Raw genomic sequence first — 17706 nt, 5'->3', positions numbered from 1 at the left:
AATTCAACGTAGAGATTGCACAGAAATCCCAGGTTTTGGGGACAGAAAAAGAGATCAAACACTTGGACCTGCGCTGGCGAAAACAGCAACGCCTTCCAAAGCAACACCTGAATACGCTCGCGCGGAGGGAAAAAGGGGCGAGAGCAGCAAAGGGAAGAGGGTCAGTGCCAAGGGAGGACACTGCTGATTTTGCAGCTCATGAGGGAGCCCCGGGAACTTGCAGGGAGAATTAAGCCACGTTCAGGATCCCATCACAACTCCGAAAAGGGCCTGAAGAACAAATCCTTTAAAGGTGATTGCTGTTTAAGCCCAGTCGGTGAAAAAAAAAAAAACAAAACACGGTTTTACAGTGGTGAAATCGCTCCCTGGAACGTAGGCTTCTATTTTGAGTGACTAACAGATGTTTTCACCGAGGATTTAGGACAGGAAGAATACAAATGCAGCAATAATGGGAGCCTAATGAAGTTTGGTCTTCAATTAACTCACACAACCAATTAATCCTATACCCAGCGGAAGGTGTTACCAAGGCAAGAATCTTCTGGTTGATCGTAAGGGGTCAACGCTGGGCAAAATTTCCAGTCCGAACACGCGCACCTTAATTCTTTATTAAGGAACAGTAACTACACTGTTAGGGCTATGGCCCTTCACGAGCTGGAACTTGAACGCAGGACAGGAGAATTCAGCACCTGATCCCAATTAGAAGCACTGCCCCTAATTACGGTCCAGCTCCTCAGAAAGTCAGGAGGCTTTTTCTGCTTTCTGTAAAAATGAGCCCCCATTTCCAGCGCGGTAAACGACGCTACCTGATGCATATCCAGGCGGCACGTCATCGTTCAGCAATTCTGCGGCGAAATGATCCCCTACGAAATGAAAAAAAGGCCGATTTCCTCATGTTTCCTCTCCGTTTTCCCCAAAACGCACCCACGCTGCCTTGGCAAAGGGAAACGTTTCAGACACCGAAGCCCACAGCTCCCGCACGGCTACTGCCGGAACCTTAAAAGCCACCCATTCAAAGCAAGTGAAAAGAGATGTGCCCTTCCCAGTTATTTTAGACGCCTTTCTTAGGAGTGCTGGTTTACAAATCCTCTAATCCCCTGAAAGAAGAGGGAAAATAATCCAGTCCCGGGCAGGGAAGTCAGCAAAGCGTCAGAAATTCAACTCCAACCCCGAATTCAAACTCTCTGCTCTAGTTACACAGCTCCCGACAGCTCTCGTAGCGTTTTTCCTCCTCAAACACCGTTTCACATCAATGAGAGAAACAGAAGGGTCAGAAATAATTTGCCCTTACTGCTCGAGAATCGGTTGTTTCCCAAGAAGCACAAAGAGCTGGCTCCCAGCTGGAGGAGCAGGAGGGGATTGCAGGGAGATCTGCGCATTCAAACGGCGAAGCCGGTGGCTCGTCGCGGGCAGGGCTCGATCGCAACGAGGGAAAATAACGAGAGCCCGTACCAGAGCGCTAATTGTGCAGCCAGCCATGCCGGGAGAGCCGTTTTTACAGAGGGAATTGTTAAACCTCGGAGCAGTAAAACAAGCGCGCTCCTCGCGTGAAGAGCGGTAAGGCATCAAGCGAGGGGATGTTCCGAAGAGCGCTGATTGAGGGATTACCCAGGTAAATGCTAGGTTAGGCAGAGTCTTCGTAGGGAAACATGATGCTTAATGTGAGTTTTTGGTCTTGTGCGTGCTCTGGGACACGGGGCAGCATCAGAGAAGACCAAGCAACAAGAGCAGCCCGACAGGCTTGCACTGTGCTGGCAGAAAAGCCGATTTGTGGCGCTGGCAGCCCAATAGGAGAAACCACCCTGATTTCAAAGCTGCTCCAGGACGTTTGAACCTATGGATGCCGAGGTGTTCACGCAAGAAAACTGTAAGAGCTCAACCACAAGCTTTGCAAAACGGCAAGTGACATCCGCGGCCCGGGCTGTATCCATCCACTAAAGGACAGTGACGTTGAATATCTGCAATTAATCCTAATAACTGGTACGTTTTTAACTCCCAACCTGCAACAGCTGCCATGTGGTATCACCAGGAGCTTTCTGAAGCCAAGTAATAACGACTAAAGCTGGATACTCTCAGCTGCCACCGGGTATTGGCCACTTTCTCCAGATTTTCAGTATTCTGGTGGTCGCAGACCCAGTTACAGGAGTAAAACGAAGTGGTCTCCCACTGACACCGCGATAAATTCGAGATTCAGTACACGACAAATTTATTACTCCCCAAAATCCTCCCGAGTGTCCCGATTATTTTTTTTTTTGTACCCACGACAGCAGAGTTTGCTTTGATGTTTTATTATTCCGGATCTAAAGCGCGGCACCGCAAAGCAAGCCGGTACAGAGCCCTTAATCCAGCCCCGCCGGGAATAAAAGCGAGCGCCACAGGTCGAGCCTCTGGGCTGCAAGGGGAATTCGCCTTCAGGTAACTTCTCCTGACATCCCACTTTAAAGAAAGCCCAATAACCACCCCATTTTTCAAATACTATCTTTAAGGGCTCTGAGTTTTAAAGGAAAGCAGCCGATCGCTCGGCGTGCGTCAAAAGCAAAAAACAAACCCCACACAAAACTTTTTACCCGGGTTCAGTTGGGTCTGGGTGAAGACGGGAGCTGATTTCTGGCTCGCTGCTGGTCCCACGTGCCCAGGATGGCCCCAGTTTAACCAGAGCGGGTCCAGTGCAGAGCAAAAGAGGCTTCAGAAAGCTGCAGGAGCAGCAAACCGCCTCGTGCCCCGTCGAGGTCTGAGCACGCACGGCTTCAAAAGGGTTTGGGTCCCTGCTGGATGGACACAGCGAGGCATTTCTCCACCCTCCATCACTCACCTGGGCGAAGTATTCAGACCAAAGCGACCCACCGAATATAAATCTCCCGAAGGTGATATTAATCTCCTGATCCAACAGTGGGCTCTGGGCTCCTCTGCTGGAGGACACGCACGGGCCATAACATCAACGCAGACCCCGGCGAAGAGGTAAATCGTGGGGCCACGTCCCAAAGCTAGATTTGGCTAGCTTGGAAATTCCATCAGCTGGAAGAAAAAGCATTTATTCCCGTAAGAAAATAAAAATTAACCCCAAGGAAGGGGAAAACTTCCTTTCCCCAAAGTGAGTTTCCACCTTGCCTGGCAGAGGACCCGCAGCCGGCGCTTCGAGAGCCACCGGCGTGCACGGGGTGCACCGGGGTGCACGCCGTTCCCAATTATTTCCACTCCTAATTAACATTTGGAAACGAACCGCGCTGCCGCGCCTTCAGTCAGCCGTCGCACGCCGCCCACGCGAGATGAAAGGACGACTACACGAGGTAAGCAGTTCATTGGATCAAAAGTCCCCTTTAGACGAGGAGACAGCTACCGCAAGAGCACAGAACTGCCAGCATCCCATCGCAGGTGGACGAGGGGGGGGGGGGGAGCATCACTAAATCTCTCTCTAAAGCAGCGATTCAGCACCGAGGATGCAATTGTGACGGTAATTTACCTGATTATTTTGTTTTCTTCTGCCTGCTCCAGGCTTGAGCTCGAGGTGGGAGCGAATGGTTGAAAAGCTGGCGTTTTGTGTCACTGCGAAAGGAGGCTTCCAAACCTGAGCTGGCACCCAGCTGCCGCCCGAGCTTTCCCCGTGGGTGCTCGGGAGGCGCTCCCACGCGCTTCTCTCCCCGCTCCAGCTGGCCAGCAAGGCGTTCCTACCTCACCTCGCCTCTCCGAGTGCTTCTCAAGCAAGACCCGAAGACGGTAAACCAGCACTGCCTAGAAACAACGGTGAAGAGGTTAAAATGTCTGTTGCCCACCGCCTTCCGGAGCCGTTCTGCTCCCCAGCCACGAGGGACCGAAAGGGGCTGCCCGAGAGAAAGTGTGTTTACGGCCGTCGCCAGAAAAGGGGGAGTAGAAATATTTCCAAAGCTTTATGAAGGCTAGTACTTACAGTCACGCTTTGAAAGGGAAAGAAGAAAGCAAAATATTCAATTAGAAAAAATTACTCTAATTGCAGGTTCTATTTTATCCCTCCATTAAAGCAATAAAGCGCCTCGAAATATTGCTGAGCTGGGCGACAGCGCTCGGTGCTACTTAACGTTTTAATATACATCGGGGGGGGGGGGGGTTTAAAATAGATCCGCAGCCCCTCTCCCCCCTCTCGCCTTCCCCACGCTCCCTAAGATGTGCTGAGATCGAAATGCAGGCTTCTCCCCCACCTCAGGGGCTGTACAAGCAGAGCCGAGGCCGGACGTAACTTCTGACAGAACACCTCCAGGCTGAAGGAAGGCATCGAGCACAGCTCTTCGTGCGCTCTGACGCATCCTTAAAAACCTGTTGCCTGCACCACGCAGCCCTCACACCTGATTTTTTTTTTTTTTTATGATTATTGGAGGAAAATGCCCGATTTCTGCTCCCCGAACGTCCCACAGGATCCTCCTGGAAATGGAAAATCACGCCCTTTTGGCGCATCGATCCCATGCAAAGGGCTTTCCATCGAGCCCCCCCCGGGCTGCAGAAGGGGGCTGCTGCTCTCCTCCCCACGCCGTCTCCACTCCGCGAGGCTGCAGTTTTCGGAGCACGACCTCGTTCCTCCCCGCGCCGCAAGATAAGCGAAGCTTCTGTTAGGGAGCCCTTCATCCCTTTAATTAAACGAATTAATATCGCTCCTCCGGATCACGTAGCCTCTATTATCTTTTGTGAACTCCTCCAATCCCGTTGTAAAGATACACTGAAAAAGCGCTAATTGAGATAATCTCTGGAATTCAAGAGTTGGTGTATTTTTAGTCCTCTTTTTAAAAAAAAACCTTTTCCCTTTGTTTCTGGAATGCCTCCCATCCTTCCTCCCCTGCCAGACTGTTTACATTATTTAAATGCCTTCTGCTTATACCACTCTTTACAATTTTCACTTCAACAACATCGGCCTCCGTTGCTCTTTTTTTTTTCTCCCCTCGCTTAGACATAACTGGGATGGATTCCAATCCCAAACTCAAAGCCACTCCCGGTGCTTTGCTGCTGTCTTCTGCGGCTGGTACACCAGGCAGCGCCTCACTGCCAGCCCTCTCACGCAGGATTCCTTGTTTGTGCAGGGGAATTGAGCTAAAAAGGGTTAAAATGCTCTTTTTTTTACTTTTTTTTTTCAGCAGAAACCAAGGAAAAGGACATTTTCCCAGATAGGGGATTTCTGTGCGTGCTCGCAGGGCTGTTTGCCACCCCCTTCGGCGGCCAGGTGGTCCACGTGGATGACATCCCCAGGAGGGACGCAGAGAGAACCAAGTTTGGAGCACGAAGCTCAAGCCACAAACACCACCCCGAGCCCTGCCTCCACCCCCAAATCCCCAAAGACTCAAAATCAGATCCCAAAAGGGCTCAGCAACTCACCTCCTGCTCCGAGGAGAAAAACTTCAACTCCCCGACCTGGTAAAGACGTGGGAACCCATCGCTCCCTTATTTCTACAGAGGGCCGTCACCTCCAGCACCCTCCGTGAAACCCCACTGAGACCCCACTGCCGGCCATGCCGCCGCTTCGGGGAGATTTGTTTTTTCCTCCAGGCTTCATTAAAAAGGCGACAAAGGTGCCAGAGCCTTTTTGCGTCGTGGCTCCGGAAGGTTTTTTTTAATGAGCGTCCTGCCAAACCGGTGGGGATTCCGCGGCGTGGTTGGGGCACCGTACGCAGAGGGGGTCGGGGTGCACCATTCCTCAGCTGCTTCTGCTTCACGGGGCACGACTGCACGGGCAGAGGAAGAGGAGGTCCCGGCGAGAAAGGCCCCAAGCTTGAAAACAGGAGGTCTGGGCGAAGCTGCCAGTTCTGCGAGAGATCCTCCGTGCCACCGGAGTCACCTAAGGACAGCCTGTGAATATTTCATAGGCGAACCTGAGCCCTCGCCGGTTTCAGGAGAAAAGGGATGCGAGAAGCACACGCTCCAGGTCCTGGTTTCTGGTTTTGGGGACGTATTTAAGATTGCCTTGTCCTGTTCTGGCCTCTTGGGCAGAAGCAGATTTCGCTGCAGCGGGGCTGCTGGTTCAGCTGGGGCTTCGAGACAGCGATTCGAGGAACCCCCCACCCATTTCTTACTAAGACAACGACTGCAAACACGCAGCGCAGGCATCCCCCTAAGGGCATGCTTTAAATGTAGCGTAAACACATGGGTCGAATCTGCCCAAGGGCAAAGAGCAACTCTCCAGACACCTCTGAAGATCCCCAGGAAATCTCTCTCCCCATCTCCTTGGGATCTGGCTTGGGAAAAGCATCTCAGTGCCCTAATGCAGGTCTGAGTCCCATCATCACAAGGCGCGGGTCAACGAAGTAACGGCGTTTGGCGCGTGGGTTTTTCTGCTTGTAGCTTTAATTCCAGTTCAATTTGAGCTCTGGCTGTAACAAAGCGTTTCTCCGATTCGTCCTGCATACAGGCTCGCAGGTGTCGGAGCACTGCCTTGCGCCATCGCTGCTTTACAAGACAGCAAGGTGCTAAAAAACCAAGTCGGGATTCAAGGGGAGTAAAGCCAAGCGCAAGCAGAGGGAGAAGTTCTCTGAGGGATCCAGACTTCTCCGTGGGCTCCCTTCGTTCCCCGAGGAAAATTAGACATTTGACGTCCAATTTCTTTCCCTCGCAGTCTCAAGGCAGCGAGAGCTGCTCTCCTCCACAGAGATGCTTTATCACCATCAGTTCTTCCTCCATCCTTTTCATTAAAGGAAATGCTCCCTGAATAACCTACATTTATACCGCGAGGAGAACCACTGCAAGGAATAAAAGCAGCTCAGTGCAGCTGAAAGCAAAATGGAAGTGTCTAGAAAGGTGGAAGACGGAGAGGGTTGCGTTTCAGCATGCAAAGAAGGCAAGCTGCCTTTCCCCCGTCCCTTTGCACCCTGCCTCCCCTCTGCCTCTAACCCCACTGGCGTTAGAAATAAAACTGTAGGGCACCTGGAAAAAAAAAGGGGGGAAAAAAAAAAAAAACACAGTTGTCTGCCCTTGAGCTTGGGATGGAGCAACCAGAATGCTGGGGTCAAAGAATTTAGGGAAACAGGCTGGCACCCTGCTTCCAAGAGGATGTTTTCCAGAGATTTCAGACTCCTGGGCTCTCAGAAGTGCCTCGCACCAGTGTCCTGGCCCCCAAGGGCCAGGAATCATTAGGTTGGCTCTCTCGGGAAGATTAGGGCCCCAAAGCATTCCCGCATCCCCTATAGGCTGGTGGGGAAGCAACGAGCCCTCACCGCGGCGCCAACGCCTCACCAACGGAGCACCGCGTGCTCCTTCCTCAAAACAGAGCAGAACTCCCCTTTCTGCCCCAAATCCTGCTCCTCTGCCTACCCACACCGTGCCGTGACACAGAAGCCGAGTGCCGGGATGGGGAGCTCCCAGCAGGCCGGGGCAGCACCCAAAGAGAAGGCTTGGAGGCAACTCTGCCCTCCCGAGGGCTGGCGCAGCAGATCTGCTCCAACATCTGTGGTTTGACCCCCTCTAGTGGGTAGCACTCAACAAGACACGGAGCCTCGCCACCACCCCGAAACCAATGGGGACCCCACTCAAGTGAGAAAGCCTCTTTTGTTGCCGGTGTCCTGATTTAGGATTAGTATTCGCCCCCACAAGCTGCCCTACCTGTACTTTAGATTCGGTATCCTCGGCGTGTTTTCGCTTACACAGCCCGGCTCTTACGGAGATCCCGCAGAAAACTCTTTGAAATTGGGACAGAGGAAGAAAGGTTGGGGAAAAAAGTTATACCCCAGACATGATTTTGTAGGGAGAACACATTTATCATCCATCCCAGCACGTCTTCCCTCTGCCAACTTGTCAAAAGCTGACAAAACTCCCTACTATACAAGCAAGCTGTTAAAACTTGGCTAAAGGGAAAAACTTAGCTGCCAGACAAGCTAACCAGAGAAAGCTGAAAAAAAAAAAAAAAACACACAATCAGGAGTGCCAGGGGAGGCAGGAAATTCACAGCAAGGCTCTGTAGGGTTGAACATCCCAAAGCAAGACAGCGAGGCGGCGTCAGGACAGCGGCTTCGCCTTCGTCTGCCGTTTGACGCGCCGATGTCTCCCACTCCAGGGGACTTGGGCTGGTTGTCTTAGGAGCTGTAGCTGCTAATTTCTAAATGAGCTCAAGTAGCAGATATCCAGCTCCCAGTTCATCCCAGAACAAAGTATTTTGGTAAAGCCTAAACCCACTCATCGCACAGGCATTAAATACCACACATTCCTTTTAAACCCATTGATTCATCCTTCCACCTCCGGGCACGCCAAACGAGGTACAGCTCAGAGATCTGGTCTTTCCACTAATAAACAAGATGTCAAGCCTTCGCTGAAATTTTAGGAATTTTTCCCTTCAACACACACACACGCGCGGCGTTTTAATGTCAAAACAGTGACTGGAGTGGTGTTTTTTCTTCTTTTTAGCACAAAGTTTTTTCTTCTAAATATGCATTCCGACCAATTTTAACAACAAAACCCATAAATACATCGCGCTGAAGTCACGAACCTTACCATCTCTGACAGCTAACAGACACGGTGAGATTCTCAGGCGAGCTCGCGCCAGCTCAGACCCCACACACTGTTAATCCAAAGGAATTCAATAACGTTTTCTGTAATAGCGCGCCGCGACGCCGAGGACTGCGCTTCAATCCTTGTGCTCCACGACAGCAAGCGTGACCCACTGACCAATATACAACAGAGGGCAAAGAAAGGCGCGGCGGATGCAGAAGTCATGCTCCCCGCTGTCATAAACGCACCTTGCGAAACCACCTGGGGTATGAAAACTTCGGCTGAAAACTATTGGCCCGGAATTTACGTGGATGAATGGCTTCGGTGAAGGCACCAGCCCTGGCAAGCGCAGACGGCCGAGCAGCCTTCAGCCGATATCCAGCAAAACCACAGCACTGCAGCCGTCCCTCCTCAACGAGCAACCTCTGCTTGCTCGGAGTCCTCGAGGTAAGCTAGGGGATTGAGATGAAAGGTGAAAACGGGCGATTTGTATGGGTAAATCCCTTCGGTATCTAAGCTTTACCAGTGGGAAGGTAATTTAAGATCGTGGCATTTCAAGCATCAATTAAAATCTCTCTGTGCCCGTGTGTGTACACACACGCGCGCGCTTTCACAACGGCTGCGTGCTTTCTTTCCAGCAGCCGCTGTAGGTGGGCAGCGTTAACACAGCCTCAGGCTCTCGGTTGAGCTAAAAAAAAAAAAAAAAACACAAGGCAAGAAACCAGAAATATCGCTCGGTCCGCCCAGTACTCCCACCGAGCCCCAGCGCTCGCTCTCTGGGCAGGAGAACCGAGGACAGGAGCTGAAGAAGGAGCCCCTGCTCTTACTGCGCAGACCGGGGAGCTTCTGCCCCACCATCCCGCCGAGACCACCTCGGGAATGTTATTTACCCGTCCTCCTGCTGGCGAGGCTCTCCAGTGTTTAGGAGTCCCTATGGGAACGCTGTTATCCCCGCGAGTAAAACCCAGATTACCTAACGTCTACCACCAAGCAAGCCTTCGGCGATTCAGGGAAGGGATTTCTGTACGACTCCAACCTGCCCCCTCTATTCTCTGCGATTTCGCTCCCAGCTGCCGAGCAACGGCTCCGACAGCCTCTACATAACGTACGACCCTGATTACGCTCCATGCAGCCGCAGCGCATAGCCATTATCATGCAGGAAGCCAGGCTGGATGCATTACGCGCTGAACTTACATTGTTCTAGGTCTTCCTCCTCCGTCCCCACGTTATCAACTTCTTACCAGCACGAAGCCATTTAGCCGCGGGCGGACGCCGCTAGAACGGCGCTCTCCGGTATTAGTCCCATCACCGCCTTCCGGATTAATTTTAACGGCGCTCGCAATTGCTAAGAGTGGGGATGGGAAAAGATGCCGTCGTGGAGGCTAGCCCACGGACACCGGGAAGTTATTCCGGCTTCGGTCGGGTGCTGGGAGGCAGCTTCATGCTGCCCGTGCTGCTCGGTGTGCCCTAAAAAGCCGGAGCCGTGTGCTAGGGAGGTTGGCGATCAACAGGAGAGGAAGCTCCCTGATTTTACCTAGCGTGGTTTGGTCTGCAGAGCTCCTTCCCAGTCCCTTTCGGCAGTCCCAGCCCCGCGCTGTCTCAGAAGCGAACATTTTTTCCTCTGCATTAACAAAAAGCCTGGGTAACTTGAGCCTGGTTTCTTCGTATTCCCCCCCAAAATATCACCCCTGCGTATGCATCGCCTCCGCCGGCACCGTTTCGGTGTCCCCCTCCCCACCTGCTCACTCGAGCGTGCCCGGGGATGTTTTTGCCAATGCAGGCTCACACCGCGGCTAATACATAATCATTTCTTCCTCCTGGCTCCGGGAGGGGAGAAATCCAACTTGCCAGAGGTGCCTCTGCATCATTGAATTGCTTTTGCTGAGGGGATCAGCGCTTGGGAGCGTTAGGGCAAGCAGGAGAAGGGGTCGCGCACCAATTCACCACCCTCGCACACACCACACGCCCCCTCTCAGCATCCCCCGGCCCGCATCTCAGCTGCAAGAAAATAAAATAACCCCCCCCACACAATGAGGAGTTGAGCACTAACGTGTTTTGAGCGTTACACGAATGACATTGAAGATGCAGAAGGAATATGTACGTGCTGTTGCGCTGCACGGCTCCACGGGCTGATTTCCCAGGTATACATTTCACGCACCCTTCCCACGCAGCTCCCCGCCCCTCCGCCCCCTCGGGTTCTTTTGAAAAAATAAAAAATAAAAAAAAAAACAAAACAAAAAAAAGAATTCTTTGATGGGTATATTCATTTTATCTCAAGAGCGGTGTCCTCAGAAGAGGTGTCAAGGCCCTCCCCTGCCTCCACCCACGCAGCCCTCCCCCAGGCTCCAGCATGCTGTCTCCATCTTAACTCCAGCCACTTCTCCACTGATTTCATTAGGCAGCAGGCTTAACCCCTTCCGCTATCCAGATGAAAAAAAAAAAAGATAAAATAATAATAAAAAAAGGACTTCCCCATCTATCATCGCCTTCTGCTTTCCCCTTCCCCTCTCCTCTCACCCAGACCCCAGCGACGAATCCCTCCCATCCACCCGTCGGGTTATTTTTGCCCCGTTAATTCACGCTGGAGATGCCGATGCAGGGACGTTAACCCTCCCTGCAAGCCCCTCCGGGGCTCTCCGCTGCCTCATCGTGAAGTGCTGCCATCTCCCCCCTTAAAAAATCCAGCATCTTCTGCCTGTGTTTCATTTTAAAAGCTACCAAGCCCCACTGCCAGCCCCATCCCTCCAATCTCCCCATATGTGTGTGTGGGGGGGTGCGCGTGCAGCACCCCAATGCCACCACCCGGAGCCTTCCATCACCCCACACCTCTTTCTCCTCCCATCTTCTCAACCCACGTCCCCCCCGGACCGATCCTGGAGGACGCTGGGCCACGCCGGGTCTTTACCGTTGTCCTTACAACACCCCTTTCCGCAGAAATGCCGTGCGTCTCTGTGCGGGCGGTTGTATCTACAGGCTTTCATCCCGGAGAATCCCTCCCTGCCTCTTCTTAAACCTCTTTTTGGGGGGATAACGCAGCTCGCACCTCGTGCTGGAGGATGCCCTTCGATTCCCCCTGACCCTACAGACACCCCCCAGCCCCTTCCCCTGACCAGCAGCTCCTCTGCCCCAGGGCCTCTCCGGGGGAACAGTCCCCGTCTCTGACCTTCAGCCTCGCGCTGGCAACCCGAAAAGCGTCCCCACAACCCCGCCGCCTCGCCGGGGAGAAGGTTTCCTCCTTCCCCTCAGCCAGGGCCAAGGCATCACACTGCGATTCTCTTCAGGGAAGGGGGGCGAGCTGTGGGGGTCCCCCTCCGTGTGGGGTGAAGCTCGTGGGGGTACGGATGCGATCCTCATGGGGGTCACCCCCGGGCCTACATCCATGCTGTCACCAGCAAGGGTGTTAGCGTCCCCCACCAGCACCTGTAGGGAAGAGCAGCCCCATATTTACCCCCCAAGTCCTGCCCCAGCCCTGTGGGGCAGCAAGAGCCCACCCCTGAGGCACCATTTACAACCCTGAGGAGCAAGGACCCCTTCAACCCTCCATGTTTGTGGGGGGCACCAACCCATGTTCCCCCTGCCATGAGGGGACAGCAGCCCACGTTCACCCTCCCCACAGACTCATTTTGGGGGAAATCTCTCCTCCCCTCAGCACAAGGCATAGGATCTGTATTTCCCCCAGTTTTTACTTGGGGGGAGCCCTGGCCCTGCCACCTGGGGACCATGAGGTGACAGTGACCTCCATGCCCCCCTCAGCCCCACACATGCTTTTTGGGGGCACCTCTCCTCAGCTAAGTGGGGTGACCCCAAATCCCCCCTCATCCTACATGTGAGGGGCACTGACCCATGTCCAGCTCAGACCGTGAGGGGTCAGCAAACCCCAGTCCTGCCACCTCAGCCCCACAGACACATTTTAAGGGGATTTTTCTTCATTTTGAGCACCCCCTCGGTAAAAGGAGGGCCCCCACACCTTCTCCAGCTGAGGGAGCACTGCCCCATGTCCACTGCCCCATGTCCCCTGCCAGGCCATGACGTGACAGTGACTCCTGTTACCCCCACCTCAGCCCCACAGATTCATTGCAGGGGCACCTCTACTCACCCTAAGGGGTAGAAACCCCTCTTTCCCCGTGTAGGGGGCACTGACCACATCCACCTTGGACCACAAGGGAACACTGACCCACGTCCACCTCACACCACGAGGTGACAACGACCAGTGTCCACCTCAGACCATGAGGAGATAGCAACACCCTTGGACCCACCTCAGCCAGGAGACAGTGACCCACGTTGAGGGGACGCTGACCAACCTCTATGATGGGCAACGAGTTGACAGTGACCTCCACTGCCCTCACTTCAACCAAGGGACAGCAACCCAACTCCCCGAGGTGACAGGGAGCCTCGTTCTCCCACCTCAGCCAAGGGACAGTGACCCATGTCCAGGATGGACCGTGAGGTGGCAATGACCCCCACTCCACCATATCAGCCAGGAGACACTGCCCATGCCCACGCTGGACCATGAGGTGACAGCAATCCTCATTCTCCCACCTCAGCCAAGGGACAGTGACCCATGTCTACAATGGACCATGAGGTGGCAGTGACCCCCATTTCCTTATGGGGCAGTGACCCACATCCCCATTAGACCATGAGGAGGCAGTGACCCCCATTTCTCTGTGAAGCACTGCCCCATGTCCAGGCTGGATTGTGATGTGGCAGTGACCCACATCCCCACAAGACCATGAGGTGGCAGTGACCCTCATCTCCCCAGGGGACACTGACCCACGTCTAGGTTGTACCATAGGGTGCCAGTGACCCCCATTTCCCCAAGAGACACTGCCCCATGTCCAGGTTGGACCATAAGGTGACACTGCCCCACGTCCCCACCAGACCATGCGGTGGCAGTGACTCTCATCTCCCCAAGAGACGAGGGTCCAGGCTGGACCACGAGGTGACACTGCCCCACGTCCCCACCAGACCACGAGGTTGCAGTGACCCTCATCTCCCCAGAACACACTGCCCCACATCCAGGCTGGACCATGAGGTGCCAGTGACCCCCACAACACCCAGCAGACACTGCCCCACGTCACTCCACGCGGTACCAGTGCCCCCCATCTCCCCACCACCACCGCCCACCCCCGACCCCACGGATGCCCGCCGCCGCCTCCCCTCCCTCCGCAGCCCCTCGGGGGCGGCCGCCCCCCAACCGGGACGCCCCCCCGCCTTACCTCCAGACCTGTCCCATCTGCAGCAGGTGGATGACGGACTGCCAGACCCACACGGAGATCCTGCAGAGGCGCTGCGCCCCGGGGGTGGCGGTGCCGCCGGCTCCTCCTACCCCGCCGGCGGGTCCCCCCCGGCGGCCGACGGCCCCCATCATGGGCGGCCCGCGGCTGCTGAGCCCCTGCACGGCCCCCAGCCCTCCGCCCGTGTAGTCCTGCACGAACCAGCGAAAGCTGAGGATCTGCACCAGCACCGAGGGCAGCAGCACGAAGGCCAGCGTCAGGCCGCACCAGACGTAGTCCCGCCGGCCGTAGTGGTGCAGCGCCAGCCACAGGTCCGTGCCCACGTCCCCCAGCAGCACCAGCAGCGCCAGCACGATCCACAGGCAGTCCAGCCACGGCCGCTCGCCCGCCCCGCCGACCTCCGCAGCAGCCCGCGGCGGCCCCTCGTCGGCGGGGCGCGGGGCCAGCGGCTCGGCGGTGGCGGCGGCGGCGGCCGCCCTGCCGAAGAGGTTCCGCAGGCAGGCGCTCCGGCAGCCCCAGTAGCACGACGACGTGTTGCAGCAGTGGCAGATGTGCAGGGAGCTGCTGCCGCCCGGCTCCTCCGCTCCTTCGCACGGCGCCGCCCCGACGCCCGCCGCGGACGCCTCGTCCAGGTTGTGCAGCTGGGCGAAGCCCCCGCCGCCGCCATCCGACTTGGCCGCCATCTTACAGCCGCCGCCGCCGCCGCCGCGTCCCCGGCCCCTTCGCCGGGCGCGCTGCCTCGCTCGGCCCCCCCCGTCCCCGCTTGCCGGCGCCCCCCCAGCCCGCCTGCCGCCTGCCTCCTGCCTCCCTCCTGCCTCCTGCCCGCCCGCTGCTTCCGGGGGAGGCGCTTCCAAGGCCGAGCAGCCCGGCCCGGGCCGCCTAGCGACCGAGCGGGGCAGCGCCGGGACGAGCCGGGCTGAGGCGGGCCGAGCCGGGCCGCCTGGCGGCGGAGCTCCCCCCCCCTCAGCGGGCAGCGCGGCCTCGGCGTGGTGTTTTGGAGGGTGTTTGGCCCTCCCGAGCTGTGTGGATGGGGATCGAAGGGCTGAAGGGACCCTCCGTGTGCCCCCCGCGCTGTGGTGGCCTCCTGCCTGCAGTGCACACGTCCTTATCCCGCCTCACCCAAGTGCTGGTCCCTTGCTCTCTTACCCCTTTTGGGGGACGCTTAATTGCACACCTTGTCCTTACCGGGTCAGGCAAACCCACTGGGACCCCCCACACACCCCACACATCATTATCCCACTTCACCCAAGTGCTGGTCCCTTGCTCTCTTCCCTCTTTTGGGTGTCACCTAATTGCACACCCTTTTATTACAGGGTCAGGCAAACTCGCTGTGTCCCCCCCGCCCCCCACACATCATTATCCCACTTCACCCAAGTCCTGCTCCCTTGCTCTATTCCCCCTTTTGGGGGACATTTGCTCACCCACCCTGTTTTTAAGGGGTCAGGCAAACCAGCTGTGTCCCCCCCACAGCGCACACATCATTATCCCACTTCACCCAAGCGCTGGTCCCTTGCTCTCTTCCCCCTTTTCAGGAACACCTAATTGCACACCCTCTTCTTACGGGGTCAGGCAAACCATCCAGGTCCCCAACACAGCCCCAGGTCCCTGCTGGAGGACACAAACTGTTGGAGAGCTCTGGTTTGGGGGTCTGCCAGGGGCTCAGCAGCACCCCGAGGCCGGTGGTTTGGCCAAGGAGCCGCTGGCAGGCTGGAAAGACACATCCAGGTCCTTCCACACTTGGTTCCCTTTCTACCCGTTTACATTTGTTCATCACATCCATCTCCTCTGTGCTGTCTTGTGCTGTCCTCTGTAGGTTATCATCTCTCTGCTGATTTATTTTCCCATTCAGCAGGCACGCTCCTTCCTGATGCTCCTTCTCCAGCTCTTTCACTCTCCTGTGAGCTCTCCTTACTCTTTCCCTGTTTGATTTTTTTTTTTTTTTAAATTGTGGCAAAACATCAGGGCTGATAGATTCAGGGCTGATAGATTCAGAGCTCCAGAATTTGCTGCCAAAGTTGCTGCTTTGCAGAGTCTGGTTTTCAATGGAGGAAAAACCCACAAAGGTGGAAAGGTGCAAAAGTGCAGATAAAAATGCTTTTTCCAGCAAGGAAAAAAAAAAAAAAAAAGAAAAGGTAATCTTGCAAAGAGTGAGAGGACTTGCAAATATTAAATAAGCTGTCTGAGAAGGACGTATTTGGCCTTTCCAAGTGATTCCTAAGGAGTCCAAAAGTTTCACGAAGTCCTGAAAGGCGCGGCAGGTCTTGAAGCAGTTGGATCCTCCTGTAGCAGAGGAACAGAAGAAAGGAAATGGAAAGCAGAGCTTGGCGCATTGTCCAGATGACAGCCCTCTGATGCACGTCTGCATGTGGCCATATCAAAGTCATTTGTTCTGCCTGCAGCTCCAGCCCAAAGTTCTTCAAAGGGAGAAAACTCGTGTTACAGATATAATAGGATCGGCGAGGACATGACCCCGCAGCCCCCGTGATGCTGAGTTCAAACATTGCGGATCGGCCCTTATTTTCTGCTGACTTCAGCTGTGGCATGTAGCTGGCGTGAAATATCAATATGGAAATAAATGAGAGGAGCGGCAGCCCTTGGCTCAACCCAGATGAATGCACAGGCATAGGACATGTGTGATTAGATATATATAACAAAAAAACACTCTCCTGTTTGGCACCGGAAAATCTGAGCTGTAAACACGTGCATTAATTCTCACAGCACCGAGAAATAAGGACTCTATAACCTCTTTTCTAGGGGGACAGGCACGTGTATTAAGCTCAAACTTTTGTTTTGCAGTACGGTGAGCTATAAATGGAAGCATTCCTCATTTCTGCGAACTTTCCTAAGTAGCAAATTTGCTACATATGATTTGAAAACAAAACAGCAACAATAACAAAAAGCAGCGCAGAGGCAATAAAACTATTTGCTCTTATTATTTAAATAGAAGTGTAGGTGCACATTGCGTGCTGTGAACCAATGAGGGGACAGAAGACTCATCTGTTTTGATACAAAAACAGCCCAAACTTGTGCGATGAGACATACGGGTGGGAGAAGACAGCAGTTAGGGATTTTAGCGTTGGCACGCTAAATGAGAAAAGCAGTTGCTTGGGCAATATGTGACATGAGGTAATACGCTGTTGAGACTGCCTCTGAATTTCTCGGTGCAGTTGTGGCCACCTGTGTCCAAGAAGGGTGAATTCAGGCTGAAGCACATGCGGGGAAGAGCCAGGAGTTATCAGAGATCAGGGCTTTCTTTCTGCTGTGGACTGAATTTGGTTTGTTTAGTTTAGCTAAAATGAGAATGGGAAGGGAATATGTTTTCTGCCTGTAAATACATCCTGGAAAGGAAATGCAAGCAAAGGGAAAGGTGTTGTGACACCGAAGGGCAGCAGCAGAAGAGTAAATGAGTAGGAATTGACCATGAATATATTTAGTCTAGAAACTGGAAGATCTAGGAGTAACAGAGAGAGGGGGGCAGGGGGAAATAAAATCCCTAGCTGGTTTTAACACATAGTTTCTTAATTTTACAAGGAAATTGCATACCAGCATGAAACAATAAACAGTTGGGATGAAGGACTTTGAAAGGTTTTCCAGCCCAAAGCGTCTGTCCTTGGAAAGATCTTGTCCATTTTGATGCGTGGTACACTCCGCTCCTTCCTGCATCAGGCGATGAGTCATGGTTACATGACTCCGTGGGTGGCCAGAAGTGATATCTCCACCGCTTACATCTTAATTCCTGATCATCCCATGATGTTCTCCAGCTCCGGCTCTCCCACTTTGCACACAGCAGAACCGCGGCCGTGCCCAAAGAGCCCCACAACCCCCTCGTGTCCCCGGTGCCCGCAGCCACCGCTGGATGGTCGCTTTGGCCAAGGGTGTAGGAAAGATGCTCTGCCCCTTCAACCAAGCTCTTTTATGACCCTCACAGGGAGCAAAAAGAGCCATTAGTCAGAGCCTGTTTCTTTTATTAGCCAACATTATGTCTTTTTATGTTTTAGGGTGGGTTTTTTTTTGGAGTTGTGAGTGTCAATCACACCCATGT

General features: G+C 54.3%; 1 protein-coding gene and 1 long non-coding RNA gene across 2 annotated transcripts in view; both read right to left on the bottom strand.

Annotated features, from left to right (window-relative positions):
• Positions 1–14484, bottom strand: part of XKR6 (XK related 6) — a 164452-nt gene extending 149968 nt beyond the window's left edge. Inside the window, exon 1 of the mRNA XM_035323259.1 lies at positions 13647–14484. Coding sequence (XP_035179150.1) covers positions 13647–14347 — 701 coding nt within the window. The 5' untranslated portion in view covers positions 14348–14484. The remainder of the gene's footprint in view (positions 1–13646) is intronic.
• On the bottom strand, positions 10680–13478 carry LOC118165282. Its single transcript, XR_004749963.1, has 3 exons — positions 13218–13478; positions 12209–12675; positions 10680–12064 (listed from the first exon to the last, which is right to left on the bottom strand). It is a non-coding gene; the product is annotated as an uncharacterized LOC118165282 (long non-coding RNA).
• Positions 14485–17706: the final 3222 nt, after the last annotated feature.

The sequence above is a fragment of the Oxyura jamaicensis genome, chromosome 3 (genome assembly GCF_011077185.1).
Source record: "Oxyura jamaicensis isolate SHBP4307 breed ruddy duck chromosome 3, BPBGC_Ojam_1.0, whole genome shotgun sequence".
NCBI classification, from domain to species: Eukaryota; Metazoa; Chordata; class Aves; order Anseriformes; family Anatidae; genus Oxyura; species Oxyura jamaicensis.
This window is presented reverse-complemented; position numbering and strand designations above follow the sequence as displayed.